General features: G+C 46.7%; 1 protein-coding gene across 5 annotated transcripts in view; it reads right to left on the bottom strand.

Moving 5' to 3' along the window:
* The window catches only part of DIP2C (disco interacting protein 2 homolog C), a 373,178-nt gene that overhangs the window by 156,039 nt on the left and 193,063 nt on the right, over window positions 1-24,076 (bottom strand). For 2 of the 5 annotated variants that reach the window (XM_079107786.1, XM_079107784.1), the window contains exons 2-4: window positions 15,446-15,517; window positions 13,778-13,945; window positions 4,078-4,188 (exon numbers count right to left, since the gene is read on the bottom strand). In XM_079107786.1, coding sequence (XP_078963912.1) covers window positions 4,078-4,188; window positions 13,778-13,945; window positions 15,446-15,517 — 351 coding nt within the window. The remainder of the gene's footprint in view (window positions 1-4,077; window positions 4,189-13,777; window positions 13,946-15,445; window positions 15,518-24,076) is intronic. The other 3 variants (XM_079107787.1, XM_079107788.1, XM_079107785.1) reach the window with 2 other exon arrangements.

Raw genomic sequence — 24,076 nt, forward strand, 5'->3', positions numbered from 1 at the left:
TTTGCCCCCCCAAAAAAAGTGACTTAAAGAGATGATGTATCATAAGAACTCTCGCAAGAGTTCACAGCAATGTCAGGTCATGGGCTTAGAAATGAACTGGAAACTTCAGGGGAGACTAAACTGAAGACTACACAGATGAGTCGACTGATTAAATCAAATAGCTAACAGATAACAGAACTGCTCCTTGGCTCACAATTCAGTCAAGGCAACTGAAGCAGCTCCTCTGCAAGGTAAGTGGCCACAGCCTTCCAGAGAGCCAGGTCTCCTGAAGAACCACAAACCTTCTCCTTGAGAATGTCTTAAACCTCCCATGACAGCGCGAAAGAAAGGAAGCCAGAAACTTCTGAAATGTGTACACTGGAGCAGACTGAAATAAACTCCTATCATGTAAACTTATTTTAAAAATCTACTTATGAGCATACACTCCATGACAGAGTTAATTTAAGTATGTCAGTAAATTAAGAAAACTCCTAACTAGATTTAGGGTAGATTCTATGAGAGTCTTGGTGTTGGTTGTGAAAAACCAGAGCCCCAGCTGAGAATCACAAACACAGGGAAAGCTCACATAGATAGGATGTTCCACAGGCTGAAGAGACACAGGTGGGTCTGTGCAGGTGTGTAACTTAGACATCTGCAAGTCTCCCGATTCCCTTCCTCACACACCATACGTGAACACAGTTCTGAGGTCCTTCTGCTACAGCATTACCCCTTATCCAAGATGCTTGAGCCAGATGTGTTCCTGATTTCAAATTTTTCTAGACTGGGTGTATGTGCATATACATAATGAGGTATCTTAAGAACAGAATCCATTTTCCATCTGAGGCATCATATTGGTGCTCAACAAGTTTCAGATTTTGGACCGTTTTTGATTTTTGGGTTAGGGATGCTCAACCTTCCTGTTCTAAGTATCTCAAACCTCACTGGTTCTGACCTATCTCCTAAACTCGTATCAAGCCCAGGCATTCAGGGGGTTTCAGATTCCTCTCCTTCTCATCCACGTTTCACAATGTTATTCAAGTAATCTTCAAACTAAATTTGCTCCCCTTGTACCTTTACCTCAAATCTCCAAGTGGTATCCCATTATCTTCTGGATCAAGTCCAAATTCCCAAGCACAGGACACAAAATAGTGTATAATCTGGCCCCTCATTTCTTGCTCTTTCCCAATGGGTTATTCTTTCTCGTCAAGCTTCCTTCCAAACGCAGAAGCCAGGCTCTATTACAGGTGCTTAGTATATATGAATCAAGAAAAATAAAGAACACTGCCTTTACAGACCTTACATCCTTATTGGAGAAGATGGGTAGGTAGGTGATATGCATGCTTGACAGTTGATAGATGGATGATATAGGTAAATAAAGAGATCGGTGACCAATAGGTAGGTTATAGGTGGGTGGATATAGGCAGATAAATAGATGAATGATTGACAGGTAGTTAGATGATTAACAAACAGATACACAGGCTGTCACACAGATTACTGCAATGGAGACGATCAGGGCAGGGAAGGGGTAGGAACTATGTAAGAGGTGACCTGATATTCATAAAATTTTAATTGTTGGACAGAGACTGCCTCATCAAAAACAGTAGCATTTGAGAGAAGACCTGATGAAGGTCAGGACACACCAGCTTGTCTTAAGAGGGAAGAACTCTTCAGGAAGAGGGAATGGCCAGTGTAAAGGGCCTATGGCAGCTAGGTGCTCACTAGTGGACCACCAGGAAGACAGCATGGCTGCAGAGGATGAGACTGGACAAGAGATGTCAGGTCACATCCACAGAGGCTTCACGGGGACTCCAGCTCCCACTGAGCCAAATGGAAGCCACTGGATCACACAAGCAACATGTTTTGACACAACACAGTTTTAAAAGGCTGCTGCTTGGTTGAGACGTGACTGTCCAGAGGATGAATGCTTCACCTTGCCCACACTTGTTCTGCTGCACCTGCTGTTCGTCCTCAGGTGCCTTGGCTGGGACTCTGGGGACTTGCTGTACCTGAATTTTCTCTATGCTTCTCCATCTCTGAGCATGGTACCTGGCACGGAGCAGACCCCTATACCAAGAGTACTTCCTCAAGACCCCGCTGGGACACTCAGACTCCTCAGAGTTCCGGGGACCTCTGCTGGGCACTGGAGGGGTCTAAGCTCATCTGCGAACTGAGGCCTGGAGTCCAGGGAGGGCCACAAACAGCAGCTGAGGGAAGGGCTGAGCTGAGACCAAGAACTCAGTCCAGCGTGCAGGGCTGATCTCAATGACTAGCCAGAGAGGAGACCAGAAAGGAATGCAAGTGTTGGGACAAAGAGTTTGGAAACGTGGGTCAGCTGGCAGCTAAAGTGACGTCCACCCCATTAGCAGCCTCGGCCTCAAAAGGGGAGAGTTCCAAGCTCTCGTGTGGCAGTCTGTGTTTCTAACTGGGAAAGACTCACACTGGTTGCAGTGTTTGTTCAAAGCTACTCCCCACCTCACAGTGCTGCTAATGAAAAATTAACAGTGATTCTATCACAGGGCACGAGGGGGCTGGACCAGATGGGTGGCTTCCTTCTGGAGGGAAGTGCCCACAGCATCCCTCTGGGCTGGGAGGTCAGCCCAAGCCGTCTCCACTCCTGAGCCCCCGCCCTCAGCTGTGTGCATCCCCTCCTCCATCCTGCCCCCACAGGTAGGATCACCTGCAGAGCTGGCAGGAAAACGCACTGAGGCCGAGGGATCACTGCTAGCCTAACCAGGAGAATTTCAAGACCCAGATACACCAAAGGGCCCCGCGAGCATCAGGGCTCATCACCCTGCTCCTCTTCAGCCTCATGCAGAAAGACCCACCATGTAGCAAACAGACTGCCACGGTCGTATTTCCATCCAAAAATTTTAAAGAGACATTTAACGAAGAAAGCTAGAGATCAGAAACTGGCGCAAGATGTAATCCTCCCCAGGGTGAGAAGGGGGACCACAGGCCCGAAGAAACTAGATTTGCATCCTCTTCTGATGGGCACTGTCGTTAGCAATCGTGTGGCTTCCCTGAACTGCGTTTTCTCTATGAAATGAGGTGAGAGCCATTTCTAGACACCTGTCCAGTTGCATTTGTGTGTTTGTGTGAATAGCAGCGGGGTAAGAAGATGGGGTGGTTAACAGAAGCCCTGTACACGTGTGCATGCCTCCCTCTACACTCCCCGTTATTTCAGTGGGGCCCAAGACACCTAATGGGTAAGACCTGAGTGTCCACACACGGGAGGAATTCAAACAGTTCTGCAGTAAGATTAAATTCGGGCACAATATCCCCCTCAGTACAGGTCCAGACATGGCCCCAGACAGCAGAGGCTGGAGAACTGCTGGGAGGCCAGGACGAGCCCGGGGGCAGGTCCGGCACACCCCGCAGCTCCACACGCCTGTTCCTGGGTGCACAGGTGCCCCTCCAGGTTCCATAAAATCCGCTTCCCCTGCCCTTCAGGAGTAGGAACCAGAGCCAGCAAGCCAGGCAGAGGCTGCTGAGGCAACTGGCCCTGAACCTCCGCTGAACAGCATCCTGGGGGTGCACGGGACCCCCCAGCCACTGGAGTGGACTGAATCACCTCACCCTGCTCAGTCACAATGACCAGTTCTGCCGCATATAACAGTAACTATGTCACCTGCTCGCCGTGAGACGCACTCCCTGCCTGTGAAAAGCATGTTGAAAAGTATAAAGTGATGAACAAATGCTGTAGCTCTGGTCACCACCAGTGAACCACCAGGACACGCAACCAGTGCCGCAGGAACAGCAATGACCAAATGTACAGGTGGTGCCCTAGAGAAGTGGTAGCTAGGGAAGCAGGAAAAAGGCATTTTAATTTGCATGTTGGCCGAAAATATCACTCAAAAATAAATATATCAATCATAGTGTGTTTTCTTGTTTGAGTAATGAAAAAAAATCGAATCCAGCCAAGCCCAGATGAGGACCGCAGAACTGAACTACCGAGACAGCGTTCTTGCAGACAGCACCGTACGGCAGAGACAAAACACCCAGCATGAACCTGTGCCTCTGATGATAGGAATGTGCACCTGCTTGTCCACAGTGACAGATCCAAGCACCGTTAGCCTTGTGCCCCAGCCAGGGCCTTACCTGACCGGTAGCGCTCATCTCGTGACCCTGAGGACCTTCGGCGGTGGTAGCGAGAGGCAGAGGAAGGAGTGACCGGTGCCCGGCGCTCTTGAGGCAAAGCTTGGTCCACCCCTGGAAGGCAAGCGGCACAGTGAGGGGGGGCTGTACTCAGCAGCTGGAGGCAGATGCCAGGGAGCAGGAACCCAGGCCACCCCTTCACTCTGCAGAGCTGGAGCGGCCTGTGGACCAGGCCAGGTGGGAGTTCATCACAGCGGATGAGCTGGAGGCAAGCACTCTGGGCTGTGCCAGGGGAAGCGCTCCCAAACGCAGGAGAGTCACACTTTAAGTCACGCCTTTAAGGCGGCCAGTGTGCATTTCCAGTCACACACCTCCCCCGCTACATCATGGTAAGGACAACAGAACCCAAGGCAGAAGATCAGGGTATGATCTCGTTTTGCATAATATACACACACAGGTCACAAATCCCTGAGAAAATGTGAAATCACATTTATCATTAAAGTTTACCTTTAAACAAATCTTTCAGTGGCTGGAGATGTGGCTCAGCAGCAGAGCAATCATCTGAAGCCCTGGATGCAATCGTTAGTGCCAAAAAACTTAAATCTTACAGGATTTTTTTAAACAATGCAATTCAGGTAACTAGAAGGAACCTAGATGTAGCAAACAGCTTCGTTCATTTCAAAATAGTCACTCTCTAGAAACTTCACTTGATACGAGGTGTTTTAACAAGGTGTATTTGAGTGCAGTTGCGGTGAATTACTAAGAATATTATCTTCATCAGATAAAAATGATTCAAGATATTGGTCAAAAAGCTGACCCATATCTGCCAATCAGAGCTCCACTGCACTAACCTAACAGAGGCAGGAAACACGATGCAGATAAAACTAAGTTGTATGGGGAAGATTTAATCACTATGGTTCAGAAATAAAACTTCCTGCACTGACAATTACCAAATGTTGTTTCTTCAGAGAAGACCAATAATACTTGAAAAGAACCCAGGTACTGAATCATTAAAAAAAAAAAAAAAAAAAAAGGTTAGACCCTGCTTTCCGGTGACAGGCTCCCATGAAACTTAGCTGTCAATCCTGTGGATTAACATTTCCCACTGTGGTGATTTCTACAACATTTCTCCTGCATGTTTTAGGGCCCCTGTGTTCGGTCAACTATGTCAGAATCATGAAAACAGCAGTTGTGACTCTAAAGCCACTGTGTTAGGTTTCATAAGCTCTTTAAGTAATTATCAAGTGCATCAAAATCATTAGCCGTCTGCAGTGACCAAACCTTTCAGTTATTGTCTACAAATGATTTTTTCCAAAAGTTTTATTAAACATCACATTTTTTTTTTTTTTTTTTTTGGATGCTGGGGATCGAACCCAGGCCTTGTGCTTACAAGGCAAGCACTCTACCAACTGAGCTATCTCCCCAGCCCCCTTAAACATCACATTTTTAAAAAATCAAATGTAAAGTTTATGAAATTGGCTGTCTGAAAATACATTGCCTAGTATTTACACTCATTCATACATAGATGGACGACAATTCTCAAGATTATGTGAAGACTGAAAACCACAAGGTTGTACATTAAGAATATTTGACATGGTTTAATATTTGTATTGTCATCTTGGCTTCCAATATATCCACCCCTGGACCTTTTTGAACACTCTCCATAGAACTGGAAACCTGTCCTTCCCATACCCCTGTGCCATCAGACCCTATGATCTGGCGATGTCCCTTCAGCTGGGTGTCTCTTGAGAGCCCTCCTGCTCTGCCCCTGGTCACACAGGCGTGCCTCCATCCTCGACTTGCTTTACTGTGTTGGGTCATTTGTTCCTCACATGTCTTCCCACCTTTCCCTCCTATTGTAAAACGGCACCTCACGTAGCTTCTGCATAAGGGATGAAAGACACGTAAGGAGGCCCTGTGTGTGCCAAGCTGCGTCTCTCCACCGTCACATGATCGGGTCAGCTGCTCAGATGTGGAATTTTAGGTGGGGGTTACTTTGGTTCAATGCCTTTCATTTCCATTATTGCTGAAAAACAAAAACACCACCAGATGCTCTAATCCTTCCCTGGACCTCTTCTGTGCCAACTTCTCTCATCTCTCCTCTCCTCCTCATCCTGGCTTCCTCCACGTTGCTAAAGTGAGATGCCCCTAAGGACACATGACAAACCCTTGCCACTGTTGCTCCCCTATTCTGTGGACTTAGACTTCACCCATTTGCTGGCAGACATCTCAGTGCAACTTGGGAAGCAGCAGAGGCAAGCACACACACTCGCACGGCCGGGTTCCACGCTTCTCCAGTTCCACTGTTTCCAGCTTTCAATCTCAGTACTGTCAGGAGGGCTCCCTAAATCAACCGTACTTTCTGCGTGACTCTCACTTTTCCAGTTTACTGGAATGGGCAGTATAGAGTTGTGGGCCACTGTTAGGCTAATTCATGGACCTTACAAAGCTACCCTCAACGATAATTTAGCATACAAACATTAAGAATACTAAGCATCATAGGCTGAAATGTGGAGTTTACAACACAAGGTTTAAAAAGAGTGGATGAAGCTACACAGCATAGTGTCAACAGGTTGCCAGCAGTAAGACATTGGAACACACTGGACTATTAGTGTGCTTGTGTTAACTTCAATCTGGCCTTATTCCAAATGAGATCTGAGGGGGCTCAGAAGCATGCTCTGACCAGAGGTGGCCACCAGCTGCCATGTGCTCACCATGAGAGTCCAACCTGACATCACAGAAGGGCCCTGGGTCACGGCAAGGTGGTTTTCCTTGTCCATCCACTAGCGGGAACTGACCAAGCACTGCTGTTGGAGCAGATGTCTTCTAACATGAGTAACTCAGAACCGGTCAGTGGTCACCCCATGCAGATCGGGCATTCTCAGTCATGTCTTGCTCGGGGAACCACGATCACACACTTCTCAGGGGAGCCGCAAAGAGGCCTCAATGGCAGGCATGGGCAAGAGCACAAGAGGCTAATGGGGTCCCTGGGAATGAAGTTGTCCTGAGGACAATGAGGTGACTGACCCCCCAACAGGTACAGGTAGGACAAAAAAGTTATTTTTGCTTACGGAAAAGCATCCACAGAGGTCAAGAGAATCTCTTCTTTCACAGGTATCAGGCATTCACATGCCCGTGTGTGCCTGGCATCAAGTCACCTCCACATCCTATGAGAATCAAGGGCTAAAACAGCACCATGGAGAGACCCTGAGCTCTGGAGCAGAAGGCTGGGGATCTGTCAGGCTCCCGTCCCTGTGTGTGACCTTGGGCAAGTCCCTCATCCTTTCCAAGGCTCAGTTTCCCATCTTTACACAGAAATAATAATTGGTAACAGTGATAGCACTGGTTTAAGCACTTAATTCCTCTAGGTTCTTAGCATAAAAGTCATGAATCAGGAACTGTTGTTTGTGCCTTCTACTGATAAGGAAACAGGCACAGAAGCCAGACATGAACTCCAGCAGTGTGCACCACCCTGTCAGTCAAGAGCGCCTTTTCGTTTGTGATGGGGGTCTCTCCTGGGTGCTCCCAGATGCCAGTCAGCTGAGCACAAGGTGCTCTAGATGCCTCACTGCCTTGGTCCCATGCTGCATGCAGCACTATGCTCCTGGTACCACCCCCAGCACCCAGGGCGTGTGTTCACTCTCCTCCAGCCATACCCTGACACCCTGGGAAGGCACACGTGTGACCCAGGACCTACATCTGTATTGATACAACAGAGTGCCTAAAAAGAAAAAAAAAACAAAAACTTTAGGCTGCTGCTCAGGAGTGAACCTTAACTGGAAGCTGAGGGGGTCACCTGACACAAAGGTACAGGCAATCGGATCCTCACTAGAGTGACAGACAAGGTAAGAGCCAAGAAGTGACATCTGTCTTGCTTGCCCAAGGCCCGGCACAGCTTCCAGACCACTCAAGAAATTCCTCTGTACCAACGAGGGATCGTCCAAGGTCCCTGCAGGTGCCTGGCCACCTCACTGTGAATACTTGTAGCCAGTGATCACTTCAGAAGCACACGTACTAATTGCAGAACAATATGGAGAAGATTAACACGGCTCCTGAGCAAGAATGACATGCAAACTTGTGAAGTGTTGCAAATTAAAACACACACACACACACACACACACACACACAGCCAACATCAGTGAGAATACTGTTTTTTCTCTACAATTACAATGGGATTATAAATCAAACTCCAAACTAGAGGCCGGAGATCAAGGCGTACAGAGGAAAAGGCCAAAGGTCAGCACAGAAAGAGGTGCGATGTCCTGTACCCAGCCCCTCCACTGAGCTCACATCCAAGGCTTCACGCTCCAGCATGCGGCCTTCCAACATGCCTGTCCTAAAATGCCCACATGACCTGTGTTTCACCATGGAACAAGGCCTACTACTTGGCCTTGGGTCCCTGCTCATGGGCACATTCCATCTGCGGCTAAAGCCGTGGCTCCCTCCCAGGGTTGCCCTCCCTGCTCCAGTCCAAACAGGGCTCTGGTGATTCCATTTCTCTGCATCCCACTGACCACGGGTTGGGGGTGGGGGGATACCCAGACTCGTCCATCTATGGAAGTCACCTCCAACCTCAGCTCACCTTCTTTCCCTGGAACCTCTTCAAGTCAAAGGGAAACGCCAGGGCTCCTGCACCTTCTCCCTATCCCACCACCACTTCCACTTTCCAAATGCTCTCTGCCACCTGACAGACATGAAAACTGATGCAAGCCCAAAAGGAGAAAGAGCAGGGGAAGAAGGCATTTTTATTACAATTTTCTTCAGTTACTTCCAGAACAAAATTAAGAATAGATTCCACAAGGAAAACTCCTCCTATGGTTGTAATAGCTAAACAATCTGTCAATTTCAACTCAGTCAATATATGCAATTGAATATTTCCTTCACACGGTGGTGAGAGGACACTAGACAACAACACGATCCTCACTTTAGCCCTAATATCAGAGGACAAGTGAGTCAGACATCCATCTAACACAATGCATGAGATCAGAAGACGACCTGGAAGTACAGACAATCCTCGACTATTCTGGATGTTAATGGTATTGAGGGGAAATCAGAATTTCTAAAGTCAGACAGTAAGAAAGACTAAAATCTTGGTTTTCACCATATAGTTAAATGAAATTATGAAGGTCCTTGGAGAAAACCTTCAAAAATAAACATGGGATTTAGGATAAGATGACCTGGATTCAAATTCTGGTTTTATTCTAATTGCCCATGCTTGGGCAAGTCACCATGCCTCTAAACCACAGAGTCCTTGCTGCTGGAGGAAGGGTACAGATTGGACCTATCGTCAGGGAGGGAGAGCCAACTCCCAAGGCGCCCGCTGGGACTTGGGTCTCTACCAGCCACTTCCCCAGCACTGAGAGCAAGCTCTGAGGAAGCACAGCACGGGCCACCATGCACATGAAACCCGCTTTAGACCCTCTGCAAAATTGCTGCACATTTTTCCATATCTCATGTCTTCCCAGAAACACTCTCTGAATTGAGTTCCTTCTCTTCTAGTATCTGATTATACTTTCTGGTAAACATCACAGCACTTATTTCTACAGTAAGTTCAATCAAGGAATTTACCAGAAAATAGTAATTGTCATACACAGATAATAAATTTGCTACATTTGCTTGAGAACTATATTGAGAACTACAACAGAGGACTGGAATTTCATCCTAAACAACATCTATCCAACCACAGAAACCTAGTTCTTACCCTGCCGTCATTGTTACTTTTGTCTTTTACAAACGTTGGCCTTGGCCATAAAACTCCAAGTCTGCCTGATCACCGTTTTCCTGATACTTTAACTTGATCAGCAACTCACGAATCGGGGTAATAGGAAAGATCTAAAACTTCGCAGAGTTTAGCATTTGTGTCCCACTTTACCACACTGACCTTTGACCTATGCTCAGATAAGCTCCTCACCAGGATTCTGCACTTAGGCCTCACATTTTTTTATTTCCTAAAAAAACCACAAAAGCCAGTTCTGAAGTGGGCACCATCCTCATGGTTAGGTGGACACACCCAATGGGACTCCAACTCCGGCATGACAGCGCGCTTGGCTGTGATCCCCCTTAACTACTCAGATTTGTGACAAGGAACCTGATTCATTAAACACCACTAAAACCAGAATATTCACCTGATCAGACCAACAGCAGCATGTGTGACAGGATACACCTTAGACAATGGACAATGGCAAACTGCAAGACTGATCATAAGGGACAGTTGACCCAGAACACAGGTGGCCTACCCTCAGCTGATACAAGCTCATTTCCTCTATGCTTTAAGCTGGACGGAACCCATGCTAAGCCAGAGGGGCAGCACCAACCTGACTCACGCCTCCCCTCTGTGGGATTATCCGTGAACCTCACCCCCTTCTATGGTGGGCACATGGCACAGCATGACCCTTCAAGGGAGCAATCTGACTGGGACAGGTTTGGGCATCTTGGCCCAGGTTAGGAAGAAATTGCTTGGCTCAGCAGATGTAATTCTGTGCCTAGGGAAAGATGCGTCTCAGACACAAGATAGAATTCTTGAGGCAGGAGGAAAATACAGAGCCAACTACATACCTGCCACTGGGCAAGCACAGCACCTGTTAGATGAAGAGTCAGAACAGATCAACAACAGAACATGCCTAGGAAACTCTATTTTCTAGGGGAGATAAAGGAACTTCACTCAGCATTACATTGTCAAATACAAATTTTTCATGTTTTGTGTAATCAAAGCACAAAATTCACAAGTGCTAAACACTGCTAACTGTGGGAAACTTCCTCCCTCACAACCCAGCCTGAGAGGCTGCAATTGCACTTCAAACACAGCTTCCCCCATCAGCCTACGAGAAGGAGCCAAGGTGAGTTACGGAAGGCCCAGAACTCCTGAAGAACAGCTTACCCGTGGAGCACTGAACACCATTTTAAAAAATTAGCAAACTAAAATTCCGCTACTGAGAATGTGCTGAGGTCCAAAATCTTGTTATTCTTTGTCATTTCTGTTGGTGAGTAGAACTCATGTTCACATTTTCATTTAAACTTGTCCTTATCTGAAATAAAACTAGAACTGTCATCAGAGAAGACACTGGAAGCAGGAGTTTAAGGCAATGCACACCTCTGAGTGCTAGACCCTTGGTGCTGACTTCAGCTGGACCAGTTTTCTGAGTGTTTTCTGGCTAAGTGCAAGTTGACACTGCCCAGGCTTGCTGCCTGCGTCCTACATGACATGGGTGCAGCTGGTGGAGGAGCTACCTGAGGAGCTGGGAGAAGTCAGCCACTGCCCCAGCCACATGCAAATTACACGACTGGATGTCAACAAGACTAGGACCTGGGGCCATCCCAACTGGAGGGATCAGGGGAGCAATTCTTGAGAAACGGACATCCGAGTTGAGCATTGAGCCCTACCTGGGAATGGGCAAGGGGAAAAAGCACGCACAGAATTCCTAACGTGGGATGCAGTGTGGTCACCTGGGGAAGACACTGCAGAAGCTGAGAACATGCAGGGTGGCAGGAGGCATGACAGGCCAACAGAGTGCAAGGAGTTCCATGCAGGGCCATCCAGGGGCTCCAGGATAAACACACAGGAACTCAAACTCTAGCCACACACAGCACCTTCTGAGGGAGGCTAGAAGAAAGGAAAGCGGCAGCAAAGAGCAAAGACTAGCTAGCTCGCTGACAGGCTCACAGTAACCAAATTTACCAAGACCTCGAGCTTTTTCCTGCACCGGAGCAAGGAGCCACCCAGCTGTTGAAAAGCCATCAGGCTGAGCTTGGAGAAGAACACTGGATGCAGATAAATGGTTCCATGCCAAGATGCGTTTCATGGACAGCCATGCAATAAATGACACCCAGCTGGTACACAAGCCACGAGAAAGAGGGACCACATGTGGGTAAGGAAAGTGTTACTATTTATGGTCACGCTAAAATTTCACTACTTTCCCTCACTATGACCAGTACCCCTAAAAGCAGTGAGGGCTCAATACATAAGTCAACACTGTTATTAAGACATCCCTGAAGACTGCTAGCTGGTGGATTCTATTTTCTAGTTTTACAAGTTTAACTGGGTTTAGAGACTCATAAAGGATGATTTTGAAAGATACTATATTGACAGAAAAACTCCAACAGGGCAAGCACCCAGTGGGCGAGTTCCCCTAAGCAGAGTTTCCCGTTGGAAATGATTTTCAACCTCTTCCTTCCGACCCTTTTTCATTGACGACACCATTGTTTCTTTACAGCTCCCGGCACACCTCCACCTTTAGGTCCGCACTTGGTTTTCCTTCACCTAAGACGGCCCATCTCTTCCAGCACAGACCTCTAACAGCACTTACACCCACACCCTGAGCAGCAGCAGCAAACAGGAGCATGCATCTGGAACTTTCTCCCTGGGAGGGGACCACTGCTTGGCAGTGCCCAGTTCTAGCCATCCTCTTTTGGAGAACGCCATTGTAATTCATGATATTGTGTCCCAAATGACATCCCAGAAATATTTCTGAAATGCCTTTTAAAGAAATCTTGATTTTTTTTTTTTTTTTTGGTAAGTAAAACTGTAAAAGAAAAAGGGGCATCGAAACACAGGTTCCTTTTAGGAAAATGTACAGATGCTTAGAAGTAACTGAAAAAGGAAACAAGGTATTTTTCATACAGATCCTGTAGGGAAACAATTATTTCCCCAACACAGTCAAAAAATTCTCTGCTTTAGAAACATGAGTTTTACTTACTGCTTCCCAGAGAACAAAGTCCTCAAGGAGGAATAATTTCTCAGCCAGTAGCAACTTCTCAAGAGCAGCAGTAAACACTCAAGAGTAGCTGGGATCTGAGCCCCGGTCCTGAAACAGGATGCCGGAGCTGAAATCAGGCAGGGCTGCACAGAGTGCTTCTTTTTGTGAAGGAGTGGAGAGAAAGGCCAGAACTCAATAGCAAGTTCTATTTTTACCACATTTTAATCAGACATTCTGAAATGGACTTCAGAGCTAACACCCAAGGGTAGCCTATGCATCAATCCTCCATCCATTCCCCACAAGGGCTTAAGGGTCAGCAAGGTCACTGGGAGGATAAGCCAAAGCCAAGACAGTGGTATCTGGTGGCCACCTGTGATATGGACAGGTCTCTTTATTATTTGTACATATTAAAACAATCCGTTGAGATATAACCCAGAACATGAACCTACAACTTCAACCTACACTTTGTCATCCTATGAAAAGGTGCATTTAAGTCAACTTAAACCTAAAGAATTCTTATATGAAAAATACCAAAATTATTGACTTTATGGGGATCGTCACTTCTAAGAATAGGCTCTGATTAACTGGTTTGATTTTTCTATTTCAAAACCCTGTAAGTTTGCTCTTTGGGGATAGGAATACGATAGCTATGGATCCCAAAGCCACTGCCTTTGAGCACCTCTTGGAGTTCAGGGTTTCCCATCATTCTGCCCTGGACTTTTGGCTATGAGACAAAAGTTAGAAGGCCAGCATTTTTAAGAATGTCCTCATTTGTCATGCATCCTCCTTTCTCCAGGGCTGTGTACCACGTGCTCCGACTGAGAACAGGGTTGCAGGCACAGAGCACTGGAATGCAAAATGCAAAGGGGCCCTGGGGGACGCTCCCGGGAGCAGCGAGGCAGGAGCTCCCCGGGCCTGTCCCGCGCGGGGCGCGCAAGGCGTGGGCTCGCGGACCCTGGCACTCGCATCCCCTGCGCTGGGGTTTCTGCTCTCAGCGTCGCAGCGCTCACCGAAACGAAAGTAAAACAGAGGCCGGTTCCCCGCGGCGCTGGCCGCCCGCTCCCGGGCCGCGGCTTCTCGGACGTCGCACACGCCGATGTGCGCGGGGCGGAACGTTCTCCTCGTGGCGCCTTCACTGTGCTGCAGTCTACACCGAACCACGGCAGCTCCATTCGCTGCTGTAACAAGTTGAAAAAAAACTAATTAATTCAGACTTTAGTTTTTTTTAAATTTGTTACAGCGCTGAGCAGAGCTGCCGACCCCATGCAGAACAGCACACCGACCACCAAGGGACCACCAGGCGCCGGCGCCCCAGCACCTGCCAGGCTCCAGAACTGTCCTCTGGCAAAGCGAGGAACTGCTTCTGTTTCACTTTTGTTTGGTAGGACAAAGAATCAAAATCCAGCACCAGCCTTCCTCCAGGACGTGCAAAGGACCCACAGAGAGCAGTCAGCAAGTGGCATGGCCTTTAAGACAGCCATCCTCAAGGAGGAGGTCCTAAGGAGGAAAGGCGAAGAAATGCCACCAACTTGGCTTCAGACACCAACTCTTCCCTTTAGCCCAGGAGCTTCAGCCAAGCCATTTACTGTCTTCTCCCAGATTTAAAAAAAAAAAAAAAAAAATTTCTTTACTTCCTCAGCCAGACAGCAGAAAACCCAGTCCTTCCGCTAAGGCCACACAACCAGGCTGCCTTTCCATCCACTTCCTCAAAAAATCAAAGAGAAAACACACAAAAATCAAAGTTTCAGAACAAAACTCCGAGCACAGCAGAAACTCAACATACAAGTTCCCTGGAAAATGAGGCCTCCGGAACCCTCCTTCCCAGGCTAACTCCACCACTGGAGGCAGAAGCAGCGGGGAACAGCCCTGGGGTCCGAGCAGGTGTGCACAGGAGCGTCCTTAGACCTCTCGGAATTGTTTTCACAGTATAAAACTGTACAGTTCAGTTTTCACCTTTAAAATGAATGCTCTCATTCTTTCTCTTTGAGGGAAGAGACTTGCTTCATTAGCTCTCGGTCATTCCTAAAGCCTAGTGAGCATCCAGCGTCACCTCAAAATGAACTGAACTTACACAGAACTGAGGTGTCGACACTCCAGCCCAGTACCATTTCCTTTTACCTGAAACTCCCACAACCCAGCTCAAACGCAAGGAGATACTCCACTTAAAAATGCCAGAAGGCAACAGACTTGGTACTCTTTAAGACTCAGCAACACCTTTTACAACCACATTTCAAAATACAAGCAACCTTAATTTCATAATTCTAGGCAGGATATCTTATTTCCTAGATTTTCTCACCTCATGACATCCAAAAAAACCCTGTATTAGTTTAAACAGAATCAATAGCAATAATTAACTCATTAAACCAAAAATCACGGTTAAAACACTAATGCTCTTACATTTTTATGATTACAGCATTTCAGATAATGTATTATTGATCTTCATCTACAGAGGAGCAATCTATTAAATTTACTAGACAGGCTTATAGAAAAACCCTATGTGCCTTCTATATTCGCAATGTGTAATTACGCAAGGAGCTGGATGTGGTCCGTTCTCCCATCAGATGAGTGACCTTTGCACAGATTTGGATTAAGGAAGGATTTGCTTTTTATCTTGCATGTTGCAGTTAACTTTAAAAACTAAATGATTTATTTATGCTACTTCTTGAAGGATTACGTACTCGGAGGCTGGGGAAGGTAGGCGCCAATTAATTTTGACCTCTTCTTTTCATATCCCTTTTGTGTGATGTCACCTGCAAGAGAAGGAAAAAACAGTTTCAGTGAACACAGTTGATCATTTGTGGCGTCTAAGAAAATATACCGCCAGTTATAACTCTCATTTGCCTTACAATTAGAATTTAAAAAAGGAAACACTGCATGTCATTCACCTTGACTTCTTCCCTGCCCTTAAAAAAAAAATCCCTCCCATTATATAAAATTCATTGGCTCAACACACACTTGTCACCAGCCCCTCCTAGCTCGTTTCAGCTCCTAGGGTCCAGAATTAAATCTGTGCCATCTCATACATGTCTTCTGGTGCAGACACCACCCGATCTGCACAAGCTCTAACTTAATCAACAGTGGGTGGCAATGGTCTGGGCTGGTGCTAGCAGGCCAACACCATTACTGATCAGCATCTGCCTCCATTAATGAGATTTATTTCTAATCAGGCCTGTCAGTCACAAGGACTTTAACCACCATGGCATTTTTGAAAACTAAATGACTAATATGAAAGGAAGCATTAGATTAAAAAGGAAAACATGGGGCCCATCAAAATTCAGAATACATGAGAAAGGTGCAGATTATTCAAAAAGGCTCAAATGTCAAAGCTGAAGGTTTACATAGAGAATATAGGGAGGTCAATACTGCGTTTAAATTTTTCCCAGGTGCTAAGCCATTAAGTGCACGGAACAAAATAACCTTTGTGAATATGCAACACTATTTTCTAATCATAAACCCCAGTGCACAAAGAACACTGAATTTGCCCTTAGGTATTTCTGGAATCTATACAACTTTTTATAATAGTCTGATGAAACCTTTCCTTCAAGAGTGAAAACTTCAGGTTTCAAGGAAGACAAGGCAAACAAACAGTTATTACAATGCAATATGCAAACTGCTAATTTTGCTTTCTGGTGATGTATTCTCACTATGGGATGTGGCCCTGTGCACCTGACCCCTAAGCCAGGGCTCACTGGACATATTCACCATATCCCCAGCAAAATTCAGTGCCAGTATTTAAACCAGAAGCCGTAAATCAACAGAAACATGTGAAATTCACAACCCTCTATTAGTTAAGCATTTACAATGCTACAAGTATATTATGTAGCCATTATGAATGAAGGGATTTGTTCAAAAATTAAATGTTAAGCCAGCTGTCAAGGTGGTGCCCTTTACGACTGTGGTCATTTCCTGTCATCACCAAGACTGAGCTGGTGGTTTTGGAAGTGCCACATTACATCTTTCTTAAAACAATGTCCCAGATCTCACCATCACCTCACATGTTTTTGCATGTTCTAGAGCATTTCTGTGAGTTATCAGTACACCAAGGGACAGGAATCCGTTGTTGCATCAGAATACTGGCAGCGAGGTTCACTTGCACACTTCGCCCTGATTCCCTCCTTCTGCAGGCGACTACACTTGTACCACCACAGAAAGTGGAGAAGGTTGGACTGTAAGAAACCTGACGAAACATTCTGTAGAGGAAACAGAACTCCTGGAAACTACAGTTCCGCCAGATCTCCATGGGAGTCCAGGCCCGCCACAGGGACCTGGTCCATGGGTGGGCAGCCCCACCCCTGGCTGCTCCAATCCAACATGCTCTCAGGTAGCAAGAGTAGTCCGACTCTCGGGGGACTGGGGCAGGTTCTGGGTGCCATAGCCCTGCACCTGCTCATAGGATGCTTTACCCTCAGATGGCGAAACAGACCTCCTCGAGCTGTGTGGTCAGCCTCCTCAGGAAACCCAGAGCCTCAGCAGAAGCTGTTCACTCTCTGCACTTCGCCTCCAGCATTCCCCTCACCAAACAGAACCATCGGGGTGGCTAGTTTTCATGTTAATTATAATGCTCCTTATCCTTGTCTCCTGCCCAGCATTTAAAAACAATCATTGGATTCCTCAGGTACAAGGAACATCCAGAGGAAAATGAATGTCTAGGAATGGGTAAGGACACAAGGTCTGGGCATGGGGGGAGGGGCAGGGTCACAGCAAGCAAGGTCCACCCTCTGGCCTCGGAGCAAGGGTAAGATGCTACCTTAGCACTGAGAAAGTACCCAGGTGGCTGGTTTTTCAGCCACCTGCTGTGGATCTGTGGCTTTGTCTCCTAGCTGCTTCAAATAATTGCACAGTCAAGTCCAAGCCCTGGTGAACATAGTTTCATTCCACACTTTGATCTACATCCCAGCTTCAGCTCAAATTTCATTAATTCCTCAGGTGAACATTTAGTTAGAGGAGGATTCCCCCTAACTTTCAGTACAGGCCAACTTTAATGGAAACAAACTCTGAACTCAGTCTTGTGATTAGGACTTACTTTGGAAATCTCAGTTACTAAGAATTTAAGCCTAAAGGAAAATAAGCACATTTCTCCTGTGGCCCAGGGCTAAGAGATGCTCATGTGGGCCTAACCTGTGTCCTCAGATTCCCCTTCCCAGACTTGGGGAGAAATCCTAGAATGAAAAAGGGCTGAACAAAAAGGTATTATAGGTATTTTATAGGTAAAATAGGTATTTTATTTGGTTTGATTACTAAATTGCACCCACAGAGGGATCAGCATATAGAAGATTTCTAGACAAGCCATTATGGAATCCCAGGTTACTGCCATCTCTCAACCTAAGAGTGGGTGAGGGGAGACACTACAGAATGACGTCCACATGCCGTGCACTTTACCCAAACTGGAGTCTGCAAACCAAGTCACACAGGCCACGTCCAGGCTTGACCTGTCCCTTATGCTATTGCAGTAAGTGGAGTAGCTGCAACTTGACTGGCATCAGCTACGAAGCCCAAACTCCCTCTAGCTCAGTGCTTTACAAAAAAGTCCCTGCCCCAAATGTCTTAAATCATCTTTTATCCCTTAAAACAAATTTTTCAGGTGGGATATTAAGGCACAAATAGTATTTTTCTTGCCCAGGAATGCAGGTCTAAGGAAAAAATATCTAACTGCACAACTTTTCTCCATTAGAACCTAGAATGTTCCACTCCAGCTGAAGTTGGTACATTTGGTGTCCATAGAACAGACCCTGGTTTTCCTGGTGCTGTTCCTGCATGCTCGCCCCGGATGTCCTGCCCAGTTCTGTTAAAGACTGGTCATTCTTGTGTTAAGGACCACCTAGGAACCACTTCTGGCTTATCCCCCAGGCCCCACCAGGTGTTCCCAAGTCAGAGAACTGTACAGATCACAGGGGAACTGACATCATGGTGCCTTGGATGGTCATCTGTGCTTCATTTTTGTAATCTATGTATGTGGTTCTTCCCCCAAAGCACACAGTGACGCCTTCAGGAAAAGGACAGCATCCTACAGAGCCCAATCCTGACTCTGCCAGTTGATAAAGCAGGGACTGAGGTTACTCGCACTGCCTACCAAGAAACACATGTTGTCAACGACACAGAGTTTTCAATAAAACTGGACCCAAGAAACTCTGGGCATCAGGGCAAACAGGATGGTTATTTAATAGGGGATTACATTAGGGAAAGGGCAGAGGGGAAAACTGATTCTATTATTGAAAAATGACAAACCATGGTGGAGCCCTAGGACGCACCCCCGGGTTTAACCTATCGAACCACCAAGAAACACATGACAGGCATCTAGCCAGATGATAGTACCTAACAGATGATGGACACAAGGCGATAGATACTAATAGGTAATACACAACAGAGGATGGGTAGAAAATAGATAATTGACAAATGACACAGGTAGGATGAATAGATGACTACATCAGATAGAAGCCAGCTGGTTGACTTTATGGAGACATCTGCCTTCCAGACACCTCCTTGGTTTCTGTCCAGAGTCTGTCCAAGGTAATCAGTGCCCTGGAATCACTATGGAGATACAGTGAGCTTTGCAAGCACATGGGGCTCCTCTTAGTTCTCCAGCTAAGGCTGAACGACCAGGGCTGCTCCTTCTCTCCTCTGCACAGCTGATCTATGCCAAGTACAGTCTTCAGGATGAAGCAACACAAATTAAGGCACAAAAGCAACCAAAGAGGGAAGTAGTTCACCTCAAGCTTCTCTGCAAGACTTTGTTTTGACTAATATATTTCTCAAGGCAAACCCCGTGGCTTAGGGATCAATGTATTTTTTTTCCACCAGGAAGCTCAAAGAATGTCACTCAAGGATATTTTCAAAGTCAATTCCAATCAATAGGAAAAGTCTTTGAGATTCTGAAAAATTAGCCAATTCTAAATTTGTATTTCAAGAATTTTGCTCCTTCAACAGCAGTAAAAATATATTTTAAAATAAGCAGTTGCTAATGTCAGAAAGACTTGAACCACAGAATCATTTGCTTGAATATTTTCCACAGAAAGTTCCAAATAGCATATTTTCCATGCTTCAATATTCAAGACACCCATTTAACTCCCTTTACACAGTAGGGATAGGAACGGACAACAGAAAAGCCAAAGCCGAAGTTTTAACTTCAGTGACGGGAAAACAGAAGTGAGCTTATGAAGCACTGACTACTTCCCAAATGTGCTACTTTACTGTCCTCTAAGATGCTCCAGAAGGCCTCGAGTTCCAGAGCAGACATTAAGAGTTATGTCTGTTAAGAAGGGATTTATAGACAAGTCATACATTTCAACTGAAAATGAAAAATAAAGCCAAATTGTCAGTCTAAGGTCGAGTCACACTTGGGAAACAGATCCTCCCCCCCCCCCCCCCCCCCCCCCGCAAACAAAGGAGGAATCCCTGTTACTTATATCACAGTTCAGTGTTTCAGGACAAAACCTGTCAGAAAGCGAAGTGAAGGGTGGCCCGGCAAAGGCACAAGATGCTAAGAGATCCCCTCTGCTTTCCATCCCAACCTCAGACCCCAGTTGGCCAACTTGGACTTGACTGGACATTGTCCAAGGCCAACCAGCCCTTGCACATCTGGCTCACGGTGTGGGATCCTGGAGGCCTGTGGTCCTCAAGGAAGAGACCTGTGTGCCCAGCTCCTTCCACAGTGGGGATTAGTTCTGCGTAAACAGACCAGCCTAACAGTGACCATTTCCATTCTTGGTGTCGGGAGTTTATTTTATTACTTAATGTTGGAACGAATGCTTTATATAACAAAGCCATCATTTCCATGTTTGGAATTTCATGGCTGTCAGGAGCCTTCCTAATGCTGCTCTCCCCAGTCGATTGCTTTATAAGGCTTAGGGAGCACCTTGAAAGCACTCCTGCCATGAAGGAGCCTTGAGTTTTAGCCCTGTGATAACTTTTCTTTTTTCCAAAAACCAAGTATGTTGTCCCTGGCGGCTTTTTCACGCACTGCTCACCTGCTGGGGGGTGTAGGCCTGGGGTCTCTTTCAATGGGGGCCCTGGATCAATCAAGTAACTAGTCTGTCTCATTTTCCTCATTGATAAAATACAGATAATAACACCCATCCATCTTCTCCCATAGTTGAAAATAGCCAACACACAAAAAATTAAAAAAAAAAAAAACTCAGTAAAGCACAAAACACGGAGTCCAAAAATATTTTGAAAAACTCAAGTACTTCTTCAGTATCTGTTAGATATTCAAACTCAAGAGAAACTTTGCCACTGAATGAGAAGGGTCATGCAAACAGACCTGCTAGGGACACTGGCAGGGACTTAGTGAGATGCACTGCGTCACTAGAAGGGACCGCAGGCGTGGCACTTCAGGGCAGGCAAGGCCAAAGACGGAAGCGTTAGCAATCTCGAACACAGTCAGAATCCTCATCCCTTCAGAATACATTTTCTTGGACTGGGGTGCGCTCAGTGGTAGATCCCCACCCAGCCCAGCACGATCAAGGACCTGGTTCAGTCCCTAGCACTGCAAAGGAAAAGATGCATCTGCTTTTCTTTGACAGCTGTGTCATCACCAGCCCCCGGGCCCACTCAGCAGCTAGGGGCACGAAGATGACCACTGTGCCTTCCCATTACCAGTGCAATTGCTTGCAAGGTGGGAATATGGCCGTGCTGGTGTGTCCACCTTGATGTGTCCAGGGCTTCTCACTGCCTTTAGGCTCAAGAACTGACTCCTCCCAGGGCCATGAATCCAGCTCCCCCTCAGACTGCTGGGCACAATTCCCCTTCACCCTGTTCTCTGTACTGTCCAGGCCACTGTGCTGCCCACGTGCTCAGGCCTCACTCTCAAGGTAAAATGTACGAGTTCACATTCCATAAAGGGGTTTTAAAAAGGCAATCAGGATACACTGACTCCTGCACTGGGACTGGTAAAATCACCAAAGCTTATTCAAATACTTGGCAGGAAGTAGAAAAATTTAAAAAACTACAGATTAACATAATTGGGGATTTTTAAGTGTCTGTATAAATGGTCATACGGTCCCTTGAAACATTTTATTCATGGTATGAACATTAAGGAAATATGCGTTAAATATGCTACTCTGTGAAAATCTTCAGCCAGACCGTTCGCAGTTTTATTGCTCTACTGTTGCGTATTTTTACACATCCCCTGCAGTTTCTCTCTTCAGGATGTCAAGAACTCCAGTGGTAAGAGGGATTAAAGAAAACAGCCTGTTCGGAGTCTATTCTAAACAAAAGAATACAAACAAGAGAAAAAGACCCACACAAGTTCACCAGTGTGTAGCAGACCAATAATCTTCTAGGGCTGGGGCTGGGGTTGCGGCTCAGTGGCGGAGCAATCGCCTGGCATGTGTGAGGCTCTGGGTTCGATTCTCAGCACCACATATAAATAAATGAATAAAATAAAGGTCTATCAACATCTAAAACAATGTTAAAAAATAATAACCTTCTGATGTTCAAGGTAATTAACTCTTAGTACTCGAAGTCCCTCAACATCTTGAGAACAGGAACCCCAGTGCAACTCCTCAAAATTTCAAAATGCTGTTACAGTGCACTGGGGTTCAGGTGGCTTCCTATCCTATTATATCAACCTGTCATCAAGGTCCCTGGTGAGATGAGAAGGAGAGAGGCTCTACCTAAGACGCCCTGGGACACCCCGGTGGCCAACCCTTCAGTCCAGATTTTAAAATGCCAGTCTGTAATCACTTGCTAATAACTCTGTAAGTGAGCAGCTTCCTCAGTATCTTCAGGACTTTACGTATCTTCCCGTTAATCAAAAGGAAACAAAAACTCCCACTCTGTGGTAAGGCAGATGTTAAGACCGTGGAGTATGAAATAAAGTTACCTCCACTGCCCGAGATGTAGATTCTCACTATAAAATCTCCCATCTCACCTTGACTTGGCCTAACGGCGTGTTTTGCTTGTTTGGAGGGGGAGAGCAGGAAGGTCGGGGGATGGACACCATCCTCCAGTACTTCTAGCTAGATGTTCAGAAACCCGTCTGGAGATCAGGAGCCAGGTCAGCCCAGCCCTTCCTCACTGGCAATTCTTGGGCTGTGTTGCTTCCAAGTCTCCTGAGCCAGCCTGCTGTCCACCTGACACACTCAGACATGCAGAGTCCTGATCTCATTCAGGTTAGAAAGGGGATAAAGGCACAAGGAAAAGGAGGGAGCATTCGTTATCTAAAATGAGTCGCGGGCCTCAAGGAGCTTCGCAGCATGTCACCCGTGTTTTGTACTTCATGATCACCCGCATTCTTCACGAGACAACCATCTCAGCCAGTCGGACACCTGCCAACCACACAGAGCTGCCCAGCGTGCTCGTGACCTCCCACCACCGTGCGGCCACACACACATCACACCCATGCCACGTGCTGAAGTGAAAGGACAATTTGGAGAAACCCAAAGGCCACTGTCACCACCAGGATTTGAACCGTCACCAAGTCAGCCCTCAGTGAGCAGTCGAGATAACCTGTGTCTCGAGAGCGAGGGGATGAGCCCCAGAGACGGTCACGGAACCGCAAGCCACAGAACCCACTTCTGCCCTGCAGGTCTCGGGAAAATGACGCCACGGAGACGGGAAAGTTGCTGCATTTGTCAAAGACTCAATTACGGCGGCAAAGGAAGAAAAGGGCCAGCACCGGTTAAACACGTAAGTTCTGGAAACCTCAGCACTAACCAGAGCAGTCCTGGGGACAGTGGTACGTGTCCATGAAGCCAAGTCCTGATGGGCTGAGGACCCAGAGCCAGCAGAGCCTTGGCTTCCCACCAACACACGGTGCATCTCAGTGTTCCAGGAACGACCCAGGCACCTCAAGGGTGACGCGTTTTCTGCATCATTTAGGCAGCAGCCTTTTTCTTGGCTGCCTAAGTGAAGCCAAGTCCAAGCACCCCATGGGGCTGCCTTAGCCAGTCTGTACGCAGCACCAGGAAGGGGAGCTCAGCCGTGCCTGCGTCAGAGCACCCCAGGAAGATTCGGAAACAGGCTCCACAGCACTGGTGAGCATGAGGAAAGGGTTTGAAATTCCCGCAAGAAAGTTCAAGAGCTGCACATGATGCTTCAATCTCACTTCTAAAGGGAATGGAATTGGCGTGTAGGAGAGGTCTGCCCCCCGTGTTCACTGCAGCATTACTGCAACAGTCGAAATGCAGAAACAACCCATGTTCGCCAATGAATGAATGAAGAAAATATGGTGTATCTTCACAATGGAATATTCTTTGATCTTTAAAAAGATGGGAATCCTGCCATTTGCAACAACAGATGAACATGGATCATGTTATGCTAATTGTAATATACCAGACCATGTAGATAGACAAATACCGTGTGATCCCACA

The sequence above is a fragment of the Sciurus vulgaris genome (assembly GCF_902686455.1).
Source record: "Sciurus vulgaris genome assembly, chromosome: 12".
NCBI classification, from domain to species: Eukaryota; Metazoa; Chordata; class Mammalia; order Rodentia; family Sciuridae; genus Sciurus; species Sciurus vulgaris.